This window comes from Aspergillus fumigatus, chromosome 8 (assembly GCF_000002655.1).
Source record: "Aspergillus fumigatus Af293 chromosome 8, whole genome shotgun sequence".
NCBI classification, from domain to species: domain Eukaryota; kingdom Fungi; phylum Ascomycota; class Eurotiomycetes; order Eurotiales; family Aspergillaceae; genus Aspergillus; species Aspergillus fumigatus.
The window spans coordinates 1,655,043-1,679,047 of record NC_007201.1 but is presented as its reverse complement, the minus strand read 5'-3'; the positions used below and the strand labels follow the sequence as shown (position 1 = coordinate 1,679,047).

Genomic DNA, 24,005 nt, shown 5'->3' with positions numbered 1-24,005 from the left:
AACTTCATCATGCTGGCAGGCAGTGCGACACAGATTACCGAGTTTGATATCTGGATGCTCCGTGACTGGTGGCGTCATCTGAAGAGCCGATACAATCTCTAGATCAAGTAAAGGTAGTCCCACCATTCTCAGTGGAAGTGCCTGTTGTCTGTATATATTCTTCTTTTGACATCCATGTGCCGCCACTGTACGATTGCGGTTCACCTTGGATTATCTTGAGCGCTACTGGCAGAATTAGGGGTTTATGTAAGACAATATATGCATTCTAAAATACCCCAACATCCCAGCTGATGTAAAAATCATTCCGTTAAAACAGTGTCCCATCACCCAGTATCAAAATCGGGCTTGATCTAGTCTCCGGCCTCTTCTCAGCCGCCAATTCCCGTCCAGCCTTCCAGCTCCCAGCTTCTAGAACCTGGGCAAGGCGCAGCCTAACCCCGGAAAACACCTCACTGTTCATAATTTGCTCATGCAACTTGTCCAATAGTGCAACCGTCATCGCGCGCCACTCCACAATCTCATCCGACGTCGCCTCAAATGCCGGAAGTGTCGATCCAGAATTGTGTCGACCATGTTCTTCCGCAGCAGGCTTCAGTGTTAGAACACCAAGGTCAACAAACAGGCCTCCATTGCGGTACTCTGGGAGACCAGTGCCGAGATCCATATTCGTCCATTTCACGCCCAGCAGGCGTTCGAAGGGAACCGTCAGGGAGTACGCCAACCACTGTGTGAGTTTATGGAAGGGCTGGATGTGCGCGCATTTGGAGTTTTGGTGTGTTCCCTGAGCATCATCTGCGAGGACTTGGAGGGGCCAGGCGTCGCCGAGGGGGCGGCCGTCGATGTGGGTGCGGGATGAGGGCCACACGGGCAGGAGGACAGTTTGCAGTGTGGTCCAGAGGGTTTCGTAGTTGATTTCTTTTGTGGTTGATGACTGAGAAAGTAGGTAGTCTGCTATTGTTAGACAGTGGGTGTTACAAGATACGAGGAGTATATTACGAACCAACTAGGTTTCCTGGTCGACCGGCCGGGCCGAATATCTCTGGAAGGTTCAGGAGTGACTGGCCCAAGGCCCGTAGTAGTTCCACGCGAGAAGACGCTCCGACGAGGGGATTCGTCTTCTCGTCTATCTGGAAACCGCGTTGCAGAGTTGCAGCGTCAAAGTCCTTGAGGGCTTGCCCTGTTGATATTTAGTCCTGCTCTTGTCACTAGGAAGGGTATGGGACGAACCCATCACAACATCCCTTCTCTCACTATCAACAGTCGAAAAGTCGCCATTTACAAACATATTGTACGAGGCTAATGCGGTCCCCTCGCTACGGCCAACAACGATATCCGTGTCTGGTTCAGTGAACCGCCATCTGTCACCTGCTCCCGCGTCAAGTAGCACCGAGACGAAGAATAAGTCTAACAATCCACGTGTCTGCTCAAGTGGATTCGCGCCGTCACTCTTCCACTGCTTCAGTAGACTCTCAGGGCGACTGACGCCGCCGACTTCAAAGTGTTGCCAGCGGCCATGTGGCGGGATGAGGTGGTACTTGTCTGGGCCAAAGTCGCGCTAAAGCCGTTACTTTGGTCCCATGGCTACTTCGATAAACGCACCTTGATAATATTGATCACGTATTGTACCGCATCCTGGAGGCGATCGGGATGGTACTCAAAGTGATTCAGCCGACCTTCCTCTGCGAGTTGCAGGACTCTATGGGCTCGTTCACGGACAGCTTTTAGCCCAAGGACGTACTGTATTTCTCGATCCATTTCCTGCTGCCGTCAAGAAAAATTCTTTGATGTTGCTGTATATCGGAACTAGGTCAGGAGTAAGTCAAGATAAACCGGAGCGAGGACACTGTGATGCGGGGCTGTTTGTTTTCCTGCAGGTCATTAGGTCAGCACCATCAGGGTTGCATCTATTAACTAATAGAATCATGCACGCTGATGGCATATTTAAGAGGGTTTCCATAGTATGCTCGATGCCCGTCACGTTACCAGATTATCCTATAGGGGCATGCTGGTTCTTATCTCCACTAATAGAGAGTCACTGGCTATTCACATGTTATGTGCCCTATCAAGAAGATACTAATATTCTAGGACCTGAATTGATTAATATTCATGTGAAGAAACATGATACATCGCCCTTTGGTACATTAAACTGGACAACTCCTCTCATTAAGAGGTCATAAATGTGGGAAGAAGTTGTACAACCCTCTATGCATACCACTGCAGGATACTAAACAATCAGACTAACAAAGATCCCGCATTCGTGCTCACACAGCTCCCCGTTGCATTCGTATCCTTCATCAGATAAACATACGCCTCCGCCGCCTCCTCTACACTCCCCACCTTCCCCAGCGTGGTCCTCTTCGCGAACATCTCCGCCAACTCATCCGTAAACAGTCCCGTCTTCACCGGACCAGGACTAACGAAATTCACCCGCAGAGGCTTCATATCCAAAGCTAGACCGCGCACCATCCCGTACAACCCAGCCGCATACCCCGCAACAACAGCCCAATCCGGCTGCGGCCGATCCCCTACCGCGCCACCGGTCAGGATCAGCGATGAGGTATACCCTGGCTTCAGGACCCGCAGGGCAAGTTTCGCAACGAGCAGCGGGACATCGAAGCGGATGTGTCCTGCCTTCTGGATGAACTGCAGATCGAGGTCCTTAAGCGGTCTGACGGCTAGCGCGTCCCCAGCGGTGTAGACGATGTGGTCACAGGAGCCGATTTCCTCGAATAGCTTGACGAGGCCTTGCTCCACGTCCGGAAGGGAGAGGTCGCAAGTGTGGCCGGTTACTTGCCCCTCAGGATACTTCTCCTTCAGAGAAGAGACGGCCTGAGTGATGCGGGTGGGGTTGGAGGAGGAGATGTGCACGACGGCGCCTTCAGAGAGACATTTGTCGGCGACACCGTAGCCGATGCCGGAGCTACCGCCAAAGATGACAATTGTGGAGTTCTTGATGGAGGGCATTTCGTCGTTATTAGTACTAAGAACAAGGTATCTGATTGTTAATGATGTCGCGGTGGGAGTCTGAAGATTTATATACCAGTAGATCATTCAGCCGGATTTAATGCGGAGATAAAAGGGGCGGATATCTAATGACCTTGGTGTACGTACTTTTTTAAAACCGAGTCCGAAGTCCGTAAATCCCCCCAAATACCGTTCAGCCGAGACCAATGACACTGCCAGAGGCAATCAGATATACATGTTTGTCCCCCCGTAGCCTGCTTATATGGTCCTGACTCGGCTTTGCATAACAAAATATCCCAATCAGGCAATAACCGGCCAATCACCCCAGGTCCGAAACTCTCCAGTTTGCCCCACAGCCTGCGACGGACTTTCATGTCCGGTTCCCCAAGGACTATCTCGACGGCAATGGCCCGAACTCGATTGGATTCGAGTACGCCCTCTGTCATGAGAGGACATATGGATTTAGATCCTCCAGTAGACATACCTCGGGTCCCTACTAAATGCAAATGGGCGACTCCTTCACCGTACCAGCTCAGATTTGTTAGGGCAGGATTGTGCGACACATACTCCAAGAAGTTTCCAGTCCGTCGGAAAGCATCTGCTCAGTGAAGTATCGAATGGCCCAGATGTCTGCATCAAATAGAGAGATTGACCTTATACTATAATGCCCTTCTCCAGCGTTATGATTCGGGTGCGTCGTATCAGTCATGGTTTCAATGACCGATGCTTTGTAAAGGATGTATGTAATGGCGTCTGGATGCTGTGCTGTTTGGGCAGCTGACTGCGACCGGCACGATACATGGGACTGATTGACTAGGCCATCGCTATTGTCATCACGAATCAGAACCAGGTTGAATACCTCCCTGAAGAGTTGGTTTCTTCTTTCATTATCTGAGATAAATGCTTCCTCTGTGCCGTCCAAAGTCCTGTCATATTGGGATAGATCCCTCCTGTTTGCAGGACTTGGCACGTTAAGGAACGAATCAATTTGCCAGTAGCCCAGAGACGAGAAAAAAAAATAAATAAATAATAATAACAGTTGTACCGAAATCAACCAAAAACAAAGCTGTGAAAAAAGAAATCAAATAGCATGTCCTGGTTTCGATCCAGGGACCTCCGGGTTATGAGCCCGGCGCTCTTCCCCTGAGCTAACATGCTGTTGTTGTATTAGACATATTCTTTTAGCCCTATCAAGCCGCACAATACAGTTAGTGGTATGCTACAGGCAATCACCATGATTTATCAGGAAAAATGAACTAACAATTATTTGGGAGGGAAGAAAGAAATCGCGAAATATTCTATATTGTAGTAAATTATGAGCAAATCTACTATGTAGAGGTAAGTATATCCAGCTATATAATTGTCCATGACTTATATACTATCTAGAAGGACGATTCCACTACGACTCAGAGAGCACTCGATCCTGACTCGTGCTCCCATGAGGTCGACGCTTGCTCACATTCAGGCAAAATAAATATTAATCTACTATAGCAACTTTGTGACCCATATACAGAGTAGACAGTCAAATGATAAATAGCCGAGGCAAGTTGGGCTATCGATATTAAAGAGACCCATAGGCCATATTCATGGAAAATGAGGATTCAGGAGCCATATTAGGGTTTCTGAAATATGTGCCGCCGAGTGGGCGCATGTTATGCCTATCGGACGGGCTCGCCTGTGCTTTAGTGAACTCGTATAGAGAAGAGAGCTTTACGAATTACTGGAAAGGGCTTTCCGGAAGCTTCTTACGGAGAATTGCTGTCTAGACGCTTATGTAGGGCTTGTTTCATCATTCATTGCGCATTCCTCGTTCCGGTTCTAGGCCACGGGTAGGGGGTTAGGTTAAGCTGCAGTGACGCAGTATCGATCGAATGGAAGAGCCCGAAATTAGTAGAAAAAGGTCCCTTGATTCCTAGAACCAGGGGAACAAGTGAGACAGTGTAGCCAGAAGCTCGCGATTCCGTATTAGCATCGGAGGACATTCCGGAAACGCAAAGTGACGATACCACAGTGAGACAGCAGTATTAAGTTAATATATTTTGATATTACCAGGAGGAGGTGCTGGACTTGTGATTCTGCCCACTCCTCAGGTCGGACAGGGTAATGCTGGGAGAATGGCCGCTTATTGGACGGCAAAGATGGGGCTCGTTCTTTACAGTCGATGAGAGTAGGGCTATCGGTACATGAGTAAGACCCCCAATTGCCCGTTCGGGGTCCATTTAGCCGAAATGACGCCGCGCTGTTCAATGGCAAACAGGATAGTTTGAAAATGCTAGTCAGATAGTGAAACACATAGATGAAACCCCTTCTTGGCACCGTTGGCGACAGGGTAGCCAAGAGGCCCCTAAGCCTTGGCAGGGACCCGTTCATCTCCTGTGGCCCCATCGCTCCAACTGGACTATTGATGCTATCTTCAATACTCCGTACTTCGTCCTCTAACCACCGTTGCTATATAAGCCTTCTTCCCCCGTTCATCATGTTCTCTTCACGCCTGGACTGCTCAGCATTCATTTCTCCATCTGCATTCATTCCTTCTCCTCTCTCTTTTTCTCTTTCATTTCAGTCATTCCTTACAATTCAAACCGTCTTTCAAAATGAAGTCGACCTTCGGATTGCTCGCTCTGGCAGCAGCAGCTAAGCTCGTCAGCGCCCACGCGACTGTCCACGCCGTCTGGATCAACGACGTGGACCAGGGTGCGGGAAACTCCGCTGACGGATACATTCGTTCTCCCCCCAACAACAGCCCCATCACCGATGTCACCTCGACCGACATGACTTGCAACGTCAACGGCAAGAACCCCGTTGCTAAGACCCTCTCCGTCAAGGCCGGCGACAAGGTTACCTTCGAGTGGCACCACGACACTCGCTCTGACTCCGACGACATCATCGCTTCCTCCCACATGGGTCCCGTGATGGTCTACATGGCTCCCACCGAGAAGGGAACAGCTGGCAACGGCTGGGTCAAGATCGCTGAGGAGGGCTACTCGAACGGCAAATGGGCGGTTGCAAACCTGATCGCCAACAGGGGCAAGCACTCGATCACCGTTCCCGATGTCCCTGCCGGCGAGTACCTGCTCCGTCCTGAGATCATCGCCCTGCACGAGGGTAACCGCCAGGGTGGCGCCCAATTCTACATGGAGTGTGTCCAGGTCAAGGTCACCTCTGCCGGCACCAAGACCCTCCCTGCCGGTGTTTCCATTCCCGGTGCCTACAAGGCCACCGACCCAGGTGTTCTCTTCGACATGTACAACTCCTTCACCAGCTACCCCATCCCTGGCCCTGCTGTCTGGGATGGCTCTTCCTCTGGCTCTTCCGGCTCCTCCGGCTCTAGCCCTGCTACTACGACTGCCCCCGCTGTGTCCGTGACCGCGGCTCCCACCAAGGAGGCCCCTGTCGACACATCGGCCACTCCCACCACCTTCGTTACCGCCACCAAGCCCGCCACCACTGCTGCTCCCGCTGCTCCTTCCGCCAGCTCTGGCTCTAACTCCGGCTCTGACTCTTGCAACTCCGGAAGCGCCAGCGGCTCTGTCAAGATTTACGGGCAGTGCGGTGGCCAGAACTACTCTGGTCCTACAAGCTGCGAGGCCGGTCTCATCTGCAAGGAGTGGAACCCTTACTACCACCAGTGCGTCAGTGCTTAAGCATGCCGTGTCAAGTTACGTTGGGCCTGAACGTCTACCATTCATACCTTGTATTTAATAAGCGCCCGACAATTGACAGAGTCATGAGCTATTCTAACTAGGTATGGTGCATCGGCGCTAGTATAAATGCGAGTTATCATTATCTTTTCAAAAGTGTCAGTCGCACAACCTAAAGCCCCTCTAGCAGTCTAGTGTAAAATCTCGTCTGTCCATATTTTCGTGATAACATGTAGTGCAACTGCCCCGTAGCCGCCGCCGGCGTTTCAGAACGGTTTTATCCACCACTACAGCAAGCCATTGGGACATAACCGAAACAACTCAATTGGAATGTTAGAGTATACGAGACCGCCAGTAATTCCGCCTAACTAGAATTACAAGCCTGTATGTACCATTTGACATTTGTGGCAGGAGAAGGTGCAAGTGGGGCAAATGATGATGACTCTTTCGCTTCATGAGTTATGATTTCCTTTTCTGTTTCCGTTCTCCATCTGTATCTGTCATGGGGCTGTGGCCTAGGGTGTAGGTGGTATATAAGCAGGTTCTGGGCTAATGAGTTAAGGGGAATCATCATTGTGACCTCTTTGGCATTGTGAATAGTAGCTGCCTAGAACCCTACCTTCTGACAGTATCTAACAACAACCAATAGAATCATCAAGTTCTACCGTTATATCATAAGGTAATTTCTTCACCGTCTGTCGCAGTATTCTACTATATAGGGATATCAAATAGTTCAAACCATCAAATGGTTTGAATCGCTAAATGGTTTGAACTACCATATATTAAGGATTTGAAATAGTTTCAATTACTATATAGTAGTAAAATTAAACCCTTATAAACTAAGGTCATACATATAGGGATAATATATATTTAGAGAAGTTATAGAGGAACCCATCTACTAGTACCATATATGTAAGATATATACCTAAGAGTAGTAATCTTTGAATTGTCCCTTCTATAAAGTGATTCGAACCTTTCATGATTTAAACCATTTAAAACTCTTAGTATATAGTATTTAAACCCTTTAAAATTCTTCAAATATGGTGATTTACACCTGATGATTCGAACCATTCAAAGATTACTTACGACAATCAAGGCCTCCCTAGGTTTTGGATGGACAATAGTATGTATTTTCTGTGTGAATATACACCTACCCTATTTTTTTGCAGTTATGGACCAGATATTATGTATGAGTTCTCGATATCCCTCTCTATCTAGGGAAAAGCTATTGTGGCTATTGTGGTAAAGTTGGATGTTTTTGATGATAAAGGGCCGTTTCTATTAAGACACATTGAGTTTGCAAACCATCTCTCCTGAAAAAGCCTGACTGTGCAATATAGAGGACCCCTCAATACTACTCGCACCAGATGAGACAAATGGCAAATACTCGGAAAGGTATTATGATCAGAGAACTACAATTTGCGTGCTTCTAACTCAATGTGGATGACATACAAGACGACACAGTTTCTTTACCAGCATGTGAATTTGATGGAACTATATTACAACGCCCTTCTGACTGAGAGATACTGGAGATGGAGTCAAGAGTACCTTGCTAGCTAAGGACGAGACGAGGCATCTTGTATTCATTACAGGTTCTCTGGGCAAGTTGCGTAATTCACAAATATTTCTTCGGGCCCTCCCGCAAACTAACTTGGTAAGGTAAAATGTCATGTAATTTTGGGTCTGGGAAGGTCGACACCAGAGTCCTGTCATATTCTCCTTGGCGGTCAAAGAGCTTCCGTTAAACCCTTTATAACGTGTGGTTTGTTGCTCCTAAACCGCCCTCACCTTTCATCAACCTTACTTTTCAATACCATCACTTTTCACCCTTAACCACGACCCCTAAAATGCCCCCCAGGACATTTAAAACACGCGTCTTCATAGCTACAAGTCTAGACGGCTACATTGCGCGCGAAAACCACGACATCACATGGCTCACATCACCACCCAAAAACACCCATCACCTTCCTCCTACATCACCCAGAAGAGTGGACACAATTGAGCAACACATGTCTCGCGTAGACTGTATGATAATGGGTCGCAGAACTTACGACTTTTGCATTTCTCTGCCTGAGTGGCCATACGCCAAGAAACGAACTTTCGTTCTTAGTAGGAGTATGGCACCGGGAGCTTATAAGGCTAAAGATATTGAAGTGGAGGTTGTAGGGTCGTTGGATGAGGCAAAAGATGTGTTTGAGAGGGAAAGGCTAGGTTGTGTGTATGTTGATGGGGGGGAGGTTGTCACTGAGTTTTTGAGAAGGGGTTGGGTTGATGAGATGGTTGTGACAACTGCGCCTGTGCTTTTAGGCAATGGTATTCGCTTATTTGGGGGATTGGAGGAGGATGTTAGGTTCACACTTGTGGGGGTGGACGTTATTGAGGAGGGGATGGTTTCGGTTCATTATACTGCTGTAAATGCTAAGGATAGATAGGTACAGCTGTGCTTTTGGCGGGTGGGTCGAAGCTGTGAAAAGTTCGTACATTTTTGTAACATTTTGCAAGCGCCTGTCAGTGACATTAAGGATTATTCCTCAGCGAGCCATCCCCCTGAGCCACCATGCATTGATTAAGCCACTCCTAATTATTTGCCTATATACCATTTGAATTTTACATAAACAGCTTCTCAATCCCGGCGTCGAAGAATAAACGCTGTCTCTGGACCTCCAGAGTGACCATATTCCTCAGAAGATAACTAAACCGTCTTTTGCTCTCCTGGAGCCAGATCATAAACTCTGGTTGGCCTTGCTTAGGACGGGTTTTTATCCACATTTTCAAGTTTTAGAGCTAAGTGGAAGCAAACGCCTGCTTTCAAGAAGGACGACTTCTCAGACTCAAATCCTCCGTCTACTTCAAGAACGGGCTCCAAGCGTACATGAAGATTAAGCCATTCACAGATAGTGGTGGTGGTCGACTCAAATTTTATGAGTCTCTCAAAAGCACCCGAGTTATCTTTAGAAGGCAACGACACTGATTCGCACGATACCTTTTTGGTCCAATGTGGCAGCTTAAAAGCAGAAGTCTAGCGATATGCATGTGAATCTTCTACTACGTCAGTCTAATCATGCGAAAAACCGAGTTCTTTAGCAGTGCCCTCATACTGTCTGTTTCTGGAACGGAGGGACATCTGGCAAATGAAGTTCTCATGCGTAGAGTTTCTCGTCAGTGAAGATGGTGTGGTCATGGAAGGAGATGGTATGGTAAAATGTGGAGATTAACAGAACTCTGTAGAGGGAAGTTTCGTGCTATATCATTCCGTAAAGCTGCACTGAGAGCATCGAGGACGCATTTATCCACCCCGACAAGGGCCTTGCGGAAAGAGCTCAGTGTGACATCGCTATAACCTGAGGAATTGGGTACTGTGATGCGCTTTGGATATGAAAAAGCATCGTGGGCTTGGATGAATGAATGGCACAAAAAGCATGCCTCTTCGAAACCCCAATATACCAGGGCCAGGGAGGGGATGAAGAGGTCTCATGGTACACAACCATCTGGACTTCCGCATGCACAAATTTTTGCATTCCGTAATTAGTGGAAAGTGCGTAAGCCTCCAGTGTCTTCAATTGAAGCTTCATAAATGATGTGCGATATTTGCTGCAAGCAAGACGCGAGAAGCTGGAGCAAGTACGCCAGTAGTTTGCAACTTTATTGATCTCACAAATATCCCTTCTGTCAAGCTTTGATGCCGGGAATCCTGCTGCTGCCAACTTGTCCAATAGGAAATATCCATCCACTGTTAATGTGAAAAGGCTCCTGATGATGGATTTGAGAGCACACTCAATTGGTTCCGCAGTTGAGTCTTCAAGTCGGAAGAAATGCCTGTCTAGGGCATAGATTTGACGCCTGAAGCCTTCTTTTCTTTCAGACGACCTTGACGAACATTTTAGCCATGTGATGTGTTGCTTTAGACGCACAGTAAGCAAAGGCCGGCTGGGCCCACGCTCATAAGCTGGGCGTTTGAAAGATGGCTTGCTAAACGCCGATGTATCCTGCTTCTATTGAGGTTAACGGCAACATCAAAAATCTCATCCGCACAAGATTCACAGGACAGACCCGCTAGAAAATATCAAATTGATGGTTTGGCAGTGGATTAGAAGGGTAATAAGAACAAAACTGAGAAACAATATTCTTACTTTTTTTTGCACATCTTCCAAAATTTGTATCACCTGGCTAATTGTGTATTATGAACAAGAGCTTACATATTACTCCTGATGCAGGATGTAAGAATATCATACTGTGCTGAATCTATTTCTGATTGATGGACTGGTGGAAGGGCTTTCCAAGTAGTTAAACCATTTTGGTCCTGAATAAAATGGGCCAATTGAATTGACCTATTTCATGCTTGGCGGGCGACTTAATCGCTCGAGATAGATATAGAAAAGCATATATGATTGTGAGGAGAGTGAACCATACCTTTACTGCCTGTCAGATATCAGCCTAACTATGGGTAAAGGTAATAACTATTTTATACTCTTAACTTGTCACTGATGCGTGCCTATTACTGCTTTACACAAAGGAGCAGCTCCTACTTAGTCTTGAATGCCCACAGAATAGCGCCTATGGTTCCTTGAATGACATGGAGCACCTGCCAGACTAGTTTGTGATGCAAGAAAAGTGTATACTAACAGGAAGCAAGTGACAGGGTGTAGCATCTTCCACTCTCAACCCTTGTATATCATTGTAGACTTAGAGCAAGTTTAGTTATCAATACATGCAACAGCTGTTGAGCGTTTCCCACAGTCACTGAGAAGGGAGTTAGATATTCCTGGGCAAAGTCAACGCGAAGTACCAATCATCGTGGGAAGTATCAACCTGGATATTTTTGCCCTATACTGCGATATGCCTATACTGGGAACTACTCAGTCTTAGAGACGCGCCTTGTTTCGCACAGTAGGTCTCAGACACCACCGAGATTGAAAGACAGATGCTCAAGGTTCTGATGGACCATTTGCAGTTGTGGTGCTGAAGCACATAAGCAGGAGCTGCATGCTCCTGAATACCCTCTTCATCCATATTTGCGTCTATATTCATGCAGCTAAATATGAATAGGAATCCTTGGAGTTGCTTGCCTTCCACAAATTTCAGAACACTCTGGAAACTTCCCCTTGGATTGCCACCTTTTATTGATGAGCTGGCGCTGATGTTTTATTTCTCAACAAGAGCCAGAGGCCGCAAATAGCTTGGCACTGTACATAACGGATTATTTGATGGTTAACATGGGCCCATTGCAGGGAAACTCCAGTTTTTTGGATTTCGCAGATTGGACACAGTTCAAGGGGCGATTTTCTACATCTTAATGAGATCTCTTTTCCTCTGATACTGGTCTATCGATTACGTGTATGAGGGAGGGCTTATTAATAAATGAATACTCTACCACAGTGCAACGTTCGGGTTCAAAACCATCACGCTGCATCTAAGACCCACAATATGGGCGAATTTCTTCTTCGACCAGTCCAGTATCATATCAGGGTTCCCCCCCTTTCCGCACGAGCGGTGGCACCGCTCCAGGTGCTGTCTTTCCATCAGGTAGCTGGTTTCCCCCCGTAGCTGGTGGTTTTCTCGCCCCAAGTGCTTAATAATTACAGTGAATGAATCATAGTCAGTAGAAACTGATGACAACTGAGCCGGCCTCCTTACATTAGCTCATCTATTAGTGACAACCTATATCAGAGTCAAGAACTGCACCCGCCACTCGAGATGGGTGCATGGCCGTGATTGACCACCTGATCTCCTTGCATATTATGTCATAAAGGTCCACAGTCCCACTGCTAAGGCTAGTCTTCATCAGATTTACCTTGGAGTCTGTGACAGACAAAGAATAACAAGCTTCTGGAGCCGGCTGCAACCGAACCGCCTGGAGTTGAATCCTTTGCCAGCCACGTCCTACTGACTTCAGGTGAACATTCAAGCCCCTAATATCCTAAGAAGCCGCAATATGACAAAGGCGCACAATGGCACCCATGAATGAGACATTGAACACATATCTCCGACTATAGATAGCATGTCCGTTGTATCTACCTTCAATTTGTATCCGGAGAACTTGCCAACTCATAAGTAGAATGCTGAGGAGGGAACATATCACAATTTGTAGAAGTACCACTGTATTAGGAAAATCCAGAAAGCGTGACGCATATCTTACAGTCCTTATTTACTGAGCCCTTGGAACAATACTATGCCTTCTAGCACCACTCCTTTACGCCCAGACTGGACCACACCTTGCCATCTTTGCATGGACATCAAACCTGCTACCTCCTCCTGTGTCATTGCTGTAATTAATAAACTACCTATTGGTTAATTTTTATAATATATTCTTACTCAATTCATAAGGATTTGTCCTGCATTGGACTAATATCTATGCATCCATAGTCACATGGCAGACATCACCGCCGTTTCGTGCATGGCCCAGGTTCTCTGCTCCCTGATATCTTTCTTTTTCTTACCTGTAGTGGATCGATATTGTTATCAATTGCTTCTGTTTCGCCGCAAAGACGCTTGAGGTCAGCTATTGCTTCATCGTCTTTCCCATGGATCTCGCGGTAGTGCTCTAGCATCTCTTCCTCGGACAGAATGGGATATCCTGGAGTTCCCGGCGGACCACAGTCTTCGAAAAGGCATCTAATAACACAAGGCCATTGATCACTCAGAGCCGAACGGTCTCTTTGGTAGGCATCGTAGAAGTGGAACGAAACTCTTTCCAGTAACTTGCCCCGAATTTCCTCGGAGAGACGGTTGGCCCAGTCTGGAAGTTGTAGGCAAGCCGCGGGTATGCAAATATACTCTTTACCATCTCGCATGACTTTGGGTGTTCTGACCTTTGAAACCACAAACTCAACATCATTGGCATAAGCTCTCCTGCTGAATTCATGCCATGGTTTCAGATATTGGATGATGGAATTTCGGAAATCGGTTGCTCCCCAGAGGTGTATTTGGTCAACTAGCGATAGGAGTTCCCAGGCTTTCCGTATAGTCACCACACGACCGCTCCAGATTCTCTGGAAAATCTGTGTTTCCAAGGTCAGGCAAAACTCGCCACTAAAGCTGATTCTTGGACAGACTCACATAAACGGACTCACTGAATCCCTCATGTCCGGCATATTCCCTTTCCTGCCGTGGTCGTTTGTAGCCAACCAAGATATGCCAGTGAGCACCAAATGAGGTAAAGACGAAGACTTGGTTGTTGCTGCGGCCCCTTGTCAGTTGATATACTCTATTCTTTTCTCCAACCTTCCCCGGCTGCCGCGCAAGGCTATCTAGCATATCGAGATACACAGCTCCTGCTGAACATCCCTGCCGACGTGCTTCTCGGGCATTGCCACCCCATCCCTTAGCCTCATACACTGCGAAAGGGAATGCAAGATCTGCGTAGCCCCAGCGTGGATCAGAAATAAGGCCGCAATGTCGATGAAGTAGAAGTGCTTCAAGGCGGTCATGGTCCAAATCCCATTCTGCTAAAATGTTTTGGTAGTCTTTCGGTTTGAAGGTTGCAAGCCCGAATGTTGCATCTGGAATTCTCTTGACGAACTTGGGCTCACCCACTAATAAACATGACACGGGGTCTCGCTTCAGCTTAACGGTGTTGTATTCATGCTTATCTCTAGTCTCGTTAGATCAGATGCTGAGGCTGCAGCAATGGGGAGAAACTGACACGGCAAGAACTGGGTCATTCTTCATCTGACCGAAAACATCTGACCAGGCGTCGGCTTCCCATGCATATTCGCTCTTCTTCCATCGTTCATTGTTGAGAACATGCTTGAGGAAAGCTTCTGCTCTCGAGAGGCGACTGGACTCACTGAAATGATTCCAATCGATGCCATCAAGTGACGGTAGCCAGAGCTCGTGATCGGACGTAACCCACCCTGGAGAATAAAAATGGCGGTAGTAAATACCTCGGGCGTTCAATCCCCAATCGGCACCAAACTGCTCAATCATCCTGGGGTCCGCGATATTGTTGGGCGTGAGGTAGCTTTGTGGAGTTAGCGTCGCAATAATACCAAGGTTCGACTACACGATAGCAACGTGGATAGGTGGGAGCTACATACTGCTGAGCACCAGTATAGTATTTTTCTAAGGCCGATTCGATCTCGTCGTCTGTCCAGCCTTCCGTCCTCATCATATCAACTGATCGCCACATTGTAGCGAAAAATATGACTTTCATCTCGCCGAGCCTCTTCTCTGCTTTGAGTTTCTTAAGGTGTCTGAGTGCCGATTCTCGTTCCACTTTGGAAAAAGCTCGGAATTCGTCCATGGTGACCCCTACTACAGGTCTTTTGTCGGATGACTTGACCCTTAACTCATTTTTCAGACCGCTTGGGTCTCGCATCCACGGCCCATCCCTCGGATGGGGCGAGATCCTGGGCGTGTTCAGCTCGGTTGGAGTTTTGTCTCTTAAACGAAGAATAGGAGTAGTCTGTTGTCGGGTGTCGTCTTTGTTTGACATGATCAATCAATCTTAAAAGGGGTGGCACGACAGAGAAGGATTGGGGAGTGGCGCTAATTAGCTCTTGGTGAGCTGGTGTTGTGTGGATGGAATAGGTTTTGACTTTTGAGGAAAACTGCTAAATTATTATATGTAGAGCTTAGGCTACTTATATGGTACAATGGTAGTGGTAGTGAGCAGTGAGCACCTGTGCTACAGCGTTGTAGCCTAGCAGTTTCATCTCTCACCCCTGGTGTTGGTGTATGACCGGCGGAATCAGCCTTGCAAAGTTGAGAGACTAGTAATGCAGCTAGAAGAATATAGCAACCAGATTTACCCAAGTAGAATAGGACTGCCCTCCACGGTTCCACCCTAATGTTAATAGTTGTCGTCAGCACTGTCTAGGGTAGCACTAGATTGTACGGAGTTGGATTTAAGTTTTCTCTTTCAAATGCTCAATGCATTTGATGGCCACTGGCAAGCTATATAAGTTGGCTCCTTTTGTGCATCTGCTTGCTAAGTAGAGGTTTGATTATGGCTCAGATTGCGCGTTGACATTAGTTGCTATTTTTAGAAGACACTAACCCAGCGTTAAGCCTTTAACACTCCCAGCGTTTGTGGCTTGTGCTCTGAAATCCCTTGTGGATCTCCTCTTGTGCTTTAACCGAACGCCATATAGCCAGTCTTCACAGCCACCCATACTAATAGATGTGCATAAGTTCACTTTGTAGGGATAATATTCCAGACAGAGTCTGTACCATATATTCCACTGTAAGGGGTATTTTTATCCTTGAGTAGTAATATAGGCAGAGCTAATGATTGGATACTACTCAGGGTCCAAAGATTTCAGGCCCACTTTAACAGAGTGAAAAACAAGGCGGAAGGCACAGAATCAGTGAAGCAAACTGGAGGAAAGAAAACAAAAAGGATGTAAAACTGCGGTTCACTAGTATGTTATCTTGCAAATGTGAACCTTTCTAACTTCCAAATGGACTAAAGAACATTATACCAAGTAGCCTGAAATCTGTGGTTTTGAGTTGTATGTCGCTTAACATACACTTGTGTTATCGAGAGCATTTGCTCATCTCCAGAGCTGCGGCCCTATTGCTCTTGATAAAACAGGCTTAGAAAAGAGAACCCTCTTACAGACTCTTAGAATATTTCTATACTGGACTGAGATGTGCCACAGTTATATTTTTCTTATATCAACGTACTCGGGCTAAGATGTTGAAGAACTAGGAGAACTCTGTAGAGCGCGTCCTACCGACGATTCTCCTGCAGAAACTGAAAAAACCTGTCCCTATCATTGATTGTTAACTTTGCTCATTTATTGTTAAATCAGAGCTGGAGCTTAGGCAGATTAGTCCTCACTCAACACCAGTATGCTACAAGCAAACAAAGGTCGCTTGATTGGAACAGATGTTGCAGTTGAGAGAGGTGGTGCAACTCAGAGAGGATTTCATACTATGTCCAGCCCCTTTGCTGACGGTATTTTGTTCAATATTTATGGTAAAGCTTGTTCAATGCGGTCGACGCCTTGAGATATCAGCCCAGTACAAGCAAAACACCATGGAGTTGGCTGGAGACTGCTCAATCGACAATCCAATATTTCAATGAGGAAAGTAGGCAAATTCCAGATCTAGCAGGTTTTATTATATACCACTGGGGTTGGGATTTTTTCTGAATCTGGCATTTATAAAAGGCAAAGTATGATCATAATAGGCGAAATATGTCAGCATTTGATTACTGTGACCTTGCGTGAGAGCGTTTCTAACTCACCATTCACTTAATACTGATGAGTGGGCAAATGAGTAAGTATAGATCATAATCTATCGGGATGTTTCAAAAGATGAGCTCACATTCACAACCTTATCTCTGGTATTATCTGATGGCGACCCGTGGTTCTCAACAACTCGCTACCTTTACAAGTATAAAGGTGATGAAGATGCACCTTCTACTTCCTCAAACCATAAACATTCTGTTTATCAAGAATTGACCAGACATTGTTGTTGTCCGTTTCTGAAGCTACTCTTCAAGCCACTGTTCTTGTTGGAGCCATATGGCTACATCAACCATGGCACTCCAAGCCTCGACTCGCGATATACAGATGATCGACTCCATCGGCGCTCTGGAGAAAGTCCTCGACGAGCTCGATTGCCACTCGCATAAACACGCTGCTTTGTTCTTCAATGTCCAAGCCATCAATCCAGGAGAAGACGGCTCAATCTCAATTATCTCCCTCTTTGTTCGACCAATTCAAAAGCTCTTCCTGATCGACGTGCTCACCGTAGGCGTCGATGCATTTACGACGACCAGTCTCGCTGATAACTCGCTCAAGCTCCTGCTTGCAACTTCCGCTGCGTCAAAGATCTTATTCGACGTTGGAAACGCCTCTGCCGCGCTGTTCAAGCATCACGGGATTTGCCTGAATGGAATCAAAGACCTCCAGGTTATGCAACTCGCAACACATTATCCACGCGCCCAGAAAGCTCAGGCTGCAAGTTTGGAGACGTGCGTCGAGAAAGACGCACGCATTCCTCCACGGTCCCTCGCGGTGTGGAAGCAGGTGCACAGTGCTGTGAAACAACTACGTGATCCGGCCAAGGGAGGACGCGACGCTGTATTCAAAGAGCGGCCTCTCAGGAGGTCAATCCTCGATTATCATGTGCAGAACGTTTTGATCCTACAGTGGCTGTGGGTTGCTTACTGCGAAACGCTCTGCAAGCCGAACAATGCCTTCTGGCGGAGCATGGTCTTTCACACAGTCGGGGATAGGATTAGAGAATCGATGAACCCCGCTCGCACCGGTGGAGCGGATGTCAAACATTGGGGTTGGAGTAGGGAGTTCATCGAGACTAGCAAGCGTGGGTGGAACGAGGATATACTTCTTGAGCTCGAGGGAATCCCCATGGTGGGCCGTTGCTGGCTTGATCCCAACTTTTTCTGAATGTCATCGGTAGTTTGATCCTTGGATATTGGGATATTTGCTGTGTTGTCTTGCTTGGTAATATGGATGGCTAAGTGCTAATACCCAGATGAGTCAGTTAGATGTCTAGCAATTTGCCATATTTGGGAAGAAATGAATGAATACTTTCAAACATAATGACTCAGGCCAAGAATAACGAGGAACCCGGCCAAAAGACTCCAGCCTGCAAATCCGGATAGGAAATTATAAGCCCAGTGCATATCATACAATTCCAGAAGCATTTCAACATACGCTTTCTGAACCTTGAGACTGGTCTCGCTACGAACGATTCTAGCTCTATCTGGCGAGACGACCCGTCTCCATGAGGATGAATGTCAAGGGGTCCATCACTTTGGCGTCAGTAGGTTGGAAAGAGAATTATGTGCAGATGAGACGATCTGGCCAGGCTACAATGAATGTATATGTTCTGCAGCCTACTGTCTATGTTTCATACGACATCTAACTATGGAAATATGTCATTGTCCTATCTATTACAGGCATAGTATGCAAGCAAGGCCCTCGGTCAAGATAAAGGCTGTTCTTCATTCCTTGTACTTATATATATTAATCCCCATATCGCATATCATATAAACTGTTAAGATGACTTCAGACTAGAGCTATACTCTATCTTATATTTTATGGCTTCTCTCTATTCACTGTATATAGATGTACCTATTAATACTATATACTATAACACTAATTTATATATAAAGGTCTATGCGCATGCTTTACACTGTATTAGCCTTTTAGGAGACTTAAATCCTACCTTGACTCAAAAAAAGTCACCAGTAATAATAGAGATGTATGACCAGGCAGATCAAGAATCCTTGCTTTACTCTGACTGATGATATAGTGCTCTCTCTATCCTACCTGCTGCTGTCTTGGCTGTTTGTGTGTACCATTGACGTTCCGGCATCGTGCCTTGCGTGAGAATTATGAGATTGAAGAATATACGTGTAATGATTGCTTGGCATCTTGCTTTTGTCGCACAAAAGCATCTCTGTTAATATAAATATTATAGAGATCGTGGCGGAGGACGGTTCCCACTGCTCAAACGTGTTGATGGAACTTTCTCAATCAGAATATCCCTGTAGCCGTGGGGTACCGGTGAGAACATGGATAAGGCCGTCCTTATTGCTCAGTTCAGAACGAATCAGGGAATCGATACGTTTCGGATTATCTGGGGGATCCGTCTCTTTTTTTTACTTGAGCCAAGAGTCAAGCCTAAGCTTGTTCTTTCAATTATTGATTCTCACCAAGTACTGGTGGCTAAGTCCCGAAGCTGATAGGATAGGATAAATGATACTCAAAGTCTTTAAGACTGTGAAATTACATCCTTTTTTCTAGTACAGTAGCCTCAGCCCAGCGTTCTCGGGAATACAGTTTACTTTGTTAAGCTGAATCCATAAAGTTCCATCGTGTCAAATCCAATGTATTAGATGATGGCATAGAAATAAAGCACCCTTCAGCTTCAAGAAACCCTACCTAATATATCAATAGTGACAGTAGAAATGAACCTCAAAGTGTGGGAGAGACTTCGCCTTTGTTTACAGATATTTACAACATTAAGAAACTGTAAGCGTTTGCACCTACTGACTCCAACTATATCATCTGTAACCATAACTAGACAGACAATGGACTTGAAATGAACCCCGAGTGAATTATAAAATTCGGAAGAATCTCGGCAGCATTGAGGCATCTCAGTCCAGAAGCACTTCAACTAGGTAGCTGTGATCTGGGACAGAGGTGGGCTCATAGCCGGATCAAGTTGGTACATCGCTCCGCAGTAAGCTGCTTTATGAGATATTTCTATGCCAACAGAGACTTGTGACCCAGCATGGAGTAGACGCGCGATAGCTGGTGAGAAACTCTCATCTGATGCTCATTACATGTCTCCAGGTAATGATATTTTTCAACAGCATAGTAACTGACAAGCGGCTCGGGAATGCTATCGTGGCCTCGTTCCTGCGACATAATCCAACGCGCTCTGTAGACTGGCTGTGCAAAATATATCCGCCCTTACTGGTTGCCCCCCTCGACTTTACTAATTCTACAAGAGACTCAAATCCTGTTGATGGAGCCTTTGCTTCGCACATTACTACGGTTCTAAACGTGGGAAGCAAAACAAGGACCCCATATAAGAACGTGGCTTCTTCAACTTCTCATATATTCTGTTTTTATCATCATGAAACCGCCCCAATTCGATGGGCAACCCAGTAGTCTGGATCGTAGCCCTTTTTGTCCTGCGCCAGATCGGCCCCGCTTCTGCCCATTCCACATTTCCCTGATAATGAGGCACTGGGTGCGACAACCTCACATGTTGGATCATATGAGCACAGTGAGAGACATTCAAAAATATTCTCCATAGCCCCTGTTGTCCTGTAAGGGTTTTTAAGACCGTTCTTGTACTTCGTGCAAGTGATATTAAACCGCACCCTACCAACTGTTTGGATAGAGTTGCCAATGCCTGGACATTGCCCGTAGTTTGGAGTCTCGTTGATCTTAGCACCGCCAGAGGATCGCCCATCTATTGCAACTGCTATCACCCCAGGTGGCTGGCGTATTGTACGAGTCGTGCCTTGGCAGAGCAAATAAACCGAGACAGAGAACGGAATTGCCAGGCCTGTCCTGCTGTTAACCTCATGTATGTGAACCTGTAAGTATTTATTACGAAACCGAATCTTTGAATTTTCCCCCGTAAGCTCTCCATCATCTCACCACTTGAGGAACCGCAAACGACCATCTTGATATCGTCAACCCAGCTGACCTACGCTGTCAATGTAACCCGGCCTAAGTTTCTTTAGGGAGTTCAGACTGACTGCACAAACGAACTGGCTCATAGAAGAAAGCTTAAATTCTGGCTCGGTTTGAGCCAGAGGTCGAGATAAGCCTGTTCATATGCGGCTGGCCTATGGGCACTATCCTATGTTATCAACCTTACATCCATGACACTGAGATTACCCAATACCAGGGTGTTTCTAATAGTTGCTATTCTTCCATCTTAATGACCCTTTGTGCTTGTATCATACGTAGCGTCATCATCCGCTGAAGCTTTCTAAGGTATCAGACATTTGAACATAACCGAATGATCACCTCGCGCTAAAAACCAGTTCCAAACTACCTACATACTTCCTTTCTGAAACACCATCCTAAACCTTTCCATTTACCCCGCCATGCCCCGACTGTTCTCAATTACTTGTGGCCTTGTGCTCGCTCGCTCTATCTTCTCTTCAGGCTATCCAGGGGGTCCCTCTGGCCGAAAAGCTTTCCGTGGTAGAGCCAGTCCCCCTCTCATCCAACAAGCATGTTATCCCAGATCTCTTCCCTTCTGACCCCGTCGAGTAGAATCCCACCGATGACGTGAATGTAACTGATAACGAGATCGGACTTGAGTACGGAAAATGCTACCGCATACAAAATGTATGCGGGGAAAGACTAGGCTATCAACAACGCGCCTCCTATCAATATGGAAACCCAGATCATCAGGTCTTTCAAGTCTGCCTTACTGCAACCGGGAACTGCCTCCGCGAAGGTAAGGCCGACCAGAAAGTAAAGTCGAGGAACTTGTTTTATCTCTATGACACTCGCGGCTCCTCGTGGTCCAAGGGACCCACGAACATTGGATTCTACGGGTTGTATTTATACCCAAACATATACCCGAATCGGCCCGACCTGATGGCTCGTTTTCAAGCCTGGAAGGATTGTGATGAGGTGGATGAGGGAGAACCGTGTCCTCTTGCAGTCAACTTGAAAGGAGCCTACAATAATTGGAACGGTCTAGCAAATACTCCGGCATATGGCTATGTTATGCAAGTCGCCAATGCGTACGAAACTGTTCACTGGGTTTTCAAGGAGGTCAAAAATTGCAAAGGAGGTAGACACGGAGGTGAAGATGTCACCAGTGTCGATGCCTTTGCTGATGACAAATCTGGTTATGATTTTCTATGAGCTTCTCAGCCAAGAATGTTGTAAAGTAGGAGAATTGATCTTATCCTAAGGGGGAAAACTGCAAGGCCTTATCCTTAGCTCTTCCGGATATAGTTGTCAAAGAATTCATCATCACCACCGTTTATGACAGTCCCGAATAATGAATACCAAAGAGCCTCTGTGTACCAAATGCTGAAAGGAGGTCAGAGTACAAGGATGACTGCCCGTGTGGACCTGGGAGTATGTCCATGCTACTACTATCGCTAGGATCCCGCTTGTTCTCTGCGTGGCAGTATGTCATCGGCTTAGAGCTCGCTTACCTACTGCTTCGATTCCTGTCTGGAACATGGATATGACGTGAGCCCACATGCTACAAGACGATAGGAAGGTCTGCACTACTTTGGCTTGCCGGGATCATCAGGCAAATTCTGTAGTTATTGCTATCCGCCGGTGGCCTGTGTTTGCTCAATCCGGAAGAATTGCCACAGATCGTCGATCCTCCCAATCGGCGAATATAATGTAACGTACATGCCACAACGTCGGACCCCCTTGCCAGGACATACTCACGATTTAAGAAGGGCGGTCAGCATTCCCTGACCGAACAAATACCCAGTCACTGGCCAAACACTTGATCAGCCTATTCCAGCAACATTTTTCAACCGTCCGAGGAGATATCACGCTTCACTGGCGGTGCGCTGGAATGCACACCAGCACCATCGAGCCATCCTCATCTCTCCTTGCGTTTATCCGCCAAAGTGGTCGTCCGAAGGGTCCCTCAAGTGCCATGAAGCTGGTCGAAGTCATCCTCCTGGCGCTCTCGAGCGACATCCACGCACAGTTATTCGCCTGTGGGCTGGAGTACGGGGCTGAATACTGCGGCCAACAGCCATGCGGGCAGCCCTATCCTGGCGTCGGAGTTGGCTTGCCCCCGCCATCCCCCCCCCATGCCTGAGCCAGTACCCCATGCAATGCGTTCCGGTGCCCCAGCAATACGGAGCTCTCAACTGTATCTGCTCGGGCAACAGTGGCATATATCAGGGAGGGGATTATCTCTACCCTCCACCGCTGCCACCACCACCGCCGCCAATTCCCCATCTACGGTGGAGGCGGCATATCGACCACCACCACCGCCGCGCCCCGCGCGACGACCAAAGTGTCGCCTGGAGTGCGTGGACGAAGATTACTACTACTACCCCCCGATGAACTTGGATATCGGTTGGCCCGAATACATCGACTATTACCGCCGGCACGGGCACTGCCGTCCAGTGTGTTATCCACAATCCAGAGACAGAGGTAGGTACCCTTGGCCCTGTTGACCGTGTGCGACGTGGGCAATCGGCTAAGATGAGTTGCTAGATGCATCCCGCCTCCGACACCCGGGATATGGCGACCCCGGGGAGGGACCGTGAGGACGGGGACTACGGGGACGGGCAGTACGCGCAGCCTGGCCATTACCAGGGCGACATGGATGACGACTGGTCCATCCGTCCATGTCACCAACCACGCCCGGGCTGGCGCTCTAGACCTGGAAAGACTAGGCACGGGCCGGGCGGCTCGAGCCCTGGAGAGAGGCGTTCAGACCCGCGGCACAATGGGCACTGCGGGGGCTGCTATTGCACCCGACACGACCATCAGGGCAACTGCCTGACTCGGGGACGACAGCCACCGCTAGGACCAGACTCGGTCGAAGAGGGCAGACACACTCGTCCAGGTGGCCATGACTGGACGAGTCCAGCAGGGTCCGTGGGACGCTGTGGTGAATGGAGAGAGAGAGGTCCCAAAGGCGAGCAAGAAGAGCCCGGCGCCCATGAAAGGAGCTGTGCTGTGGATCCGACGGAGCTAATATCTTAGAGGAACCTGCAGACTGTGGAAATGGCTGAAAGCAGCAAGGATGCAGAGACACCGTCTTATAAGTGAGTTGGAAGGCGATGCAACTGTGCGGCAAGGAACCGCTTACATAGCAAGACGTGACTATTGGCAGGCCGAAATCACAGTTACATATAGAGTTAAGCTTACTGAGGCCCAGACGGGGCTAGCTGCCTACAGGGAGCTTCGAGGAACAGATGTAGAAGGACTGCCAGAAGATGAGCATGTC

General features: G+C 47.4%; 7 protein-coding genes and 1 non-coding gene across 8 annotated transcripts; 3 read left to right on the top strand and 5 right to left on the bottom strand.

Moving 5' to 3' along the window:
• Nucleotides 1–284: 284 nt before the first annotated feature.
• On the bottom strand, nt 285–1,790 carry AFUA_8G06850 (URC4/urg3 family protein). The gene is made up of 4 exons (XM_742391.2): nt 1,600–1,790; nt 1,228–1,555; nt 1,001–1,177; nt 285–948 (listed from the first exon to the last, which is right to left on the bottom strand). Exons 1-4 carry the CDS (start codon nt 1,753–1,755, stop codon nt 308–310), a joined length of 1,302 nt encoding a protein of 433 aa, XP_747484.1. The 5' UTR covers nt 1,756–1,790; the 3' UTR covers nt 285–307.
• A 150-nt stretch (nt 1,791–1,940) lies between these two features.
• Nucleotides 1,941–3,656, bottom strand: AFUA_8G06840 (oxidoreductase, short chain dehydrogenase/reductase family). Its single transcript, XM_742390.2, has 2 exons — nt 3,112–3,656; nt 1,941–2,995 (listed from the first exon to the last, which is right to left on the bottom strand). The coding sequence occupies exons 1-2, from the start codon at nt 3,444–3,446 to the stop codon at nt 2,233–2,235; spliced, it is 1,098 nt and encodes a 365-aa protein (XP_747483.1). The 5' UTR covers nt 3,447–3,656; the 3' UTR covers nt 1,941–2,232.
• A 394-nt stretch (nt 3,657–4,050) lies between these two features.
• On the bottom strand, nt 4,051–4,122 carry tM(CAU)7. The gene has a single exon. It is a non-coding gene (tRNA).
• Nucleotides 4,123–5,383: 1,261 nt separating this feature from the next.
• Nucleotides 5,384–6,818, top strand: eglD (putative endoglucanase). Its single transcript, XM_742389.2, has one exon. The coding sequence runs from the start codon at nt 5,559–5,561 to the stop codon at nt 6,606–6,608; it is 1,050 nt and encodes a 349-aa protein (XP_747482.1). The 5' UTR covers nt 5,384–5,558; the 3' UTR covers nt 6,609–6,818.
• Nucleotides 6,819–8,290: 1,472 nt separating this feature from the next.
• Nucleotides 8,291–9,238, top strand: AFUA_8G06820 (dihydrofolate reductase family protein). The gene has a single exon (XM_742388.2). It carries the CDS (start codon nt 8,453–8,455, stop codon nt 9,035–9,037), a length of 585 nt encoding a protein of 194 aa, XP_747481.1. The 5' UTR covers nt 8,291–8,452; the 3' UTR covers nt 9,038–9,238.
• A 3,616-nt stretch (nt 9,239–12,854) lies between these two features.
• Nucleotides 12,855–15,427, bottom strand: AFUA_8G06810 (uncharacterized protein). The gene is made up of 4 exons (XM_742387.2): nt 14,642–15,427; nt 14,248–14,565; nt 13,662–14,196; nt 12,855–13,603 (listed from the first exon to the last, which is right to left on the bottom strand). Exons 1-4 carry the CDS (start codon nt 15,037–15,039, stop codon nt 12,983–12,985), a joined length of 1,872 nt encoding a protein of 623 aa, XP_747480.1. The 5' UTR covers nt 15,040–15,427; the 3' UTR covers nt 12,855–12,982.
• Nucleotides 15,428–17,077: 1,650 nt separating this feature from the next.
• AFUA_8G06800 (uncharacterized protein) lies at nt 17,078–17,965 on the top strand (the record flags this gene model as incomplete). Its single annotated transcript, XM_742386.1, has 1 exon — nt 17,078–17,965. One exon carries the CDS (start codon nt 17,078–17,080, stop codon nt 17,963–17,965), a length of 888 nt encoding a protein of 295 aa, XP_747479.1.
• Nucleotides 17,966–22,768: 4,803 nt separating this feature from the next.
• On the bottom strand, nt 22,769–23,934 carry AFUA_8G06790 (uncharacterized protein). The gene is made up of 3 exons (XM_742385.2): nt 23,586–23,934; nt 23,030–23,471; nt 22,769–23,005 (listed from the first exon to the last, which is right to left on the bottom strand). Exons 1-3 carry the CDS (start codon nt 23,717–23,719, stop codon nt 22,811–22,813), a joined length of 771 nt encoding a protein of 256 aa, XP_747478.1. The 5' UTR covers nt 23,720–23,934; the 3' UTR covers nt 22,769–22,810.
• Nucleotides 23,935–24,005: the final 71 nt, after the last annotated feature.

What these genes read in the sequence shown, in the direction of transcription:
- AFUA_8G06850 (XM_742391.2), bottom strand. Translation starts at nt 1,755, where the DNA reads ATGGATCGAGAAATACAGTACGTCCTTGGGCTAAAAGCTGTCCGTGAA. An exon ending in GAGAAGGGATGTTGTGATGG is followed by an intron (nt 1,178 to 1,227) that starts GTTCGTCCCATA and finishes AAATATCAACAG; the next exon opens with GGCAAGCCCTCAAGGACTTT. An exon ending in TCGACCAGGAAACCTAGTTG is followed by an intron (nt 949 to 1,000) that starts GTTCGTAATATA and finishes TAACAATAGCAG; the next exon opens with ACTACCTACTTTCTCAGTCA.
- AFUA_8G06840 (XM_742390.2), bottom strand. Translation starts at nt 3,446, where the DNA reads ATGTCTACTGGAGGATCTAAATCCATATGTCCTCTCATGACAGAGGGC. An exon ending in TCGGACTCGGTTTTAAAAAA is followed by an intron (nt 2,996 to 3,111) that starts GTACGTACACCA and finishes ATTAACAATCAG; the next exon opens with ATACCTTGTTCTTAGTACTA.
- eglD (XM_742389.2), top strand. Translation starts at nt 5,559, where the DNA reads ATGAAGTCGACCTTCGGATTGCTCGCTCTGGCAGCAGCAGCTAAGCTC.
- AFUA_8G06820 (XM_742388.2), top strand. Translation starts at nt 8,453, where the DNA reads ATGCCCCCCAGGACATTTAAAACACGCGTCTTCATAGCTACAAGTCTA.
- AFUA_8G06810 (XM_742387.2), bottom strand. Translation starts at nt 15,039, where the DNA reads ATGTCAAACAAAGACGACACCCGACAACAGACTACTCCTATTCTTCGT. An exon ending in AATGACCCAGTTCTTGCCGT is followed by an intron (nt 14,197 to 14,247) that starts GTCAGTTTCTCC and finishes TAACGAGACTAG; the next exon opens with AGATAAGCATGAATACAACA. An exon ending in GATTCAGTGAGTCCGTTTAT is followed by an intron (nt 13,604 to 13,661) that starts GTGAGTCTGTCC and finishes TTGGAAACACAG; the next exon opens with ATTTTCCAGAGAATCTGGAG.
- AFUA_8G06790 (XM_742385.2), bottom strand. Translation starts at nt 23,719, where the DNA reads ATGGGCGCCGGGCTCTTCTTGCTCGCCTTTGGGACCTCTCTCTCTCCA. An exon ending in GCCCTCTTCGACCGAGTCTG is followed by an intron (nt 23,472 to 23,585) that starts GTCCTAGCGGTG and finishes GCCTCTCTCCAG; the next exon opens with GGCTCGAGCCGCCCGGCCCG. An exon ending in GGGGCGCGGCGGTGGTGGTG is followed by an intron (nt 23,006 to 23,029) that starts GTCGATATGCCG and finishes CCTCCACCGTAG; the next exon opens with ATGGGGAATTGGCGGCGGTG.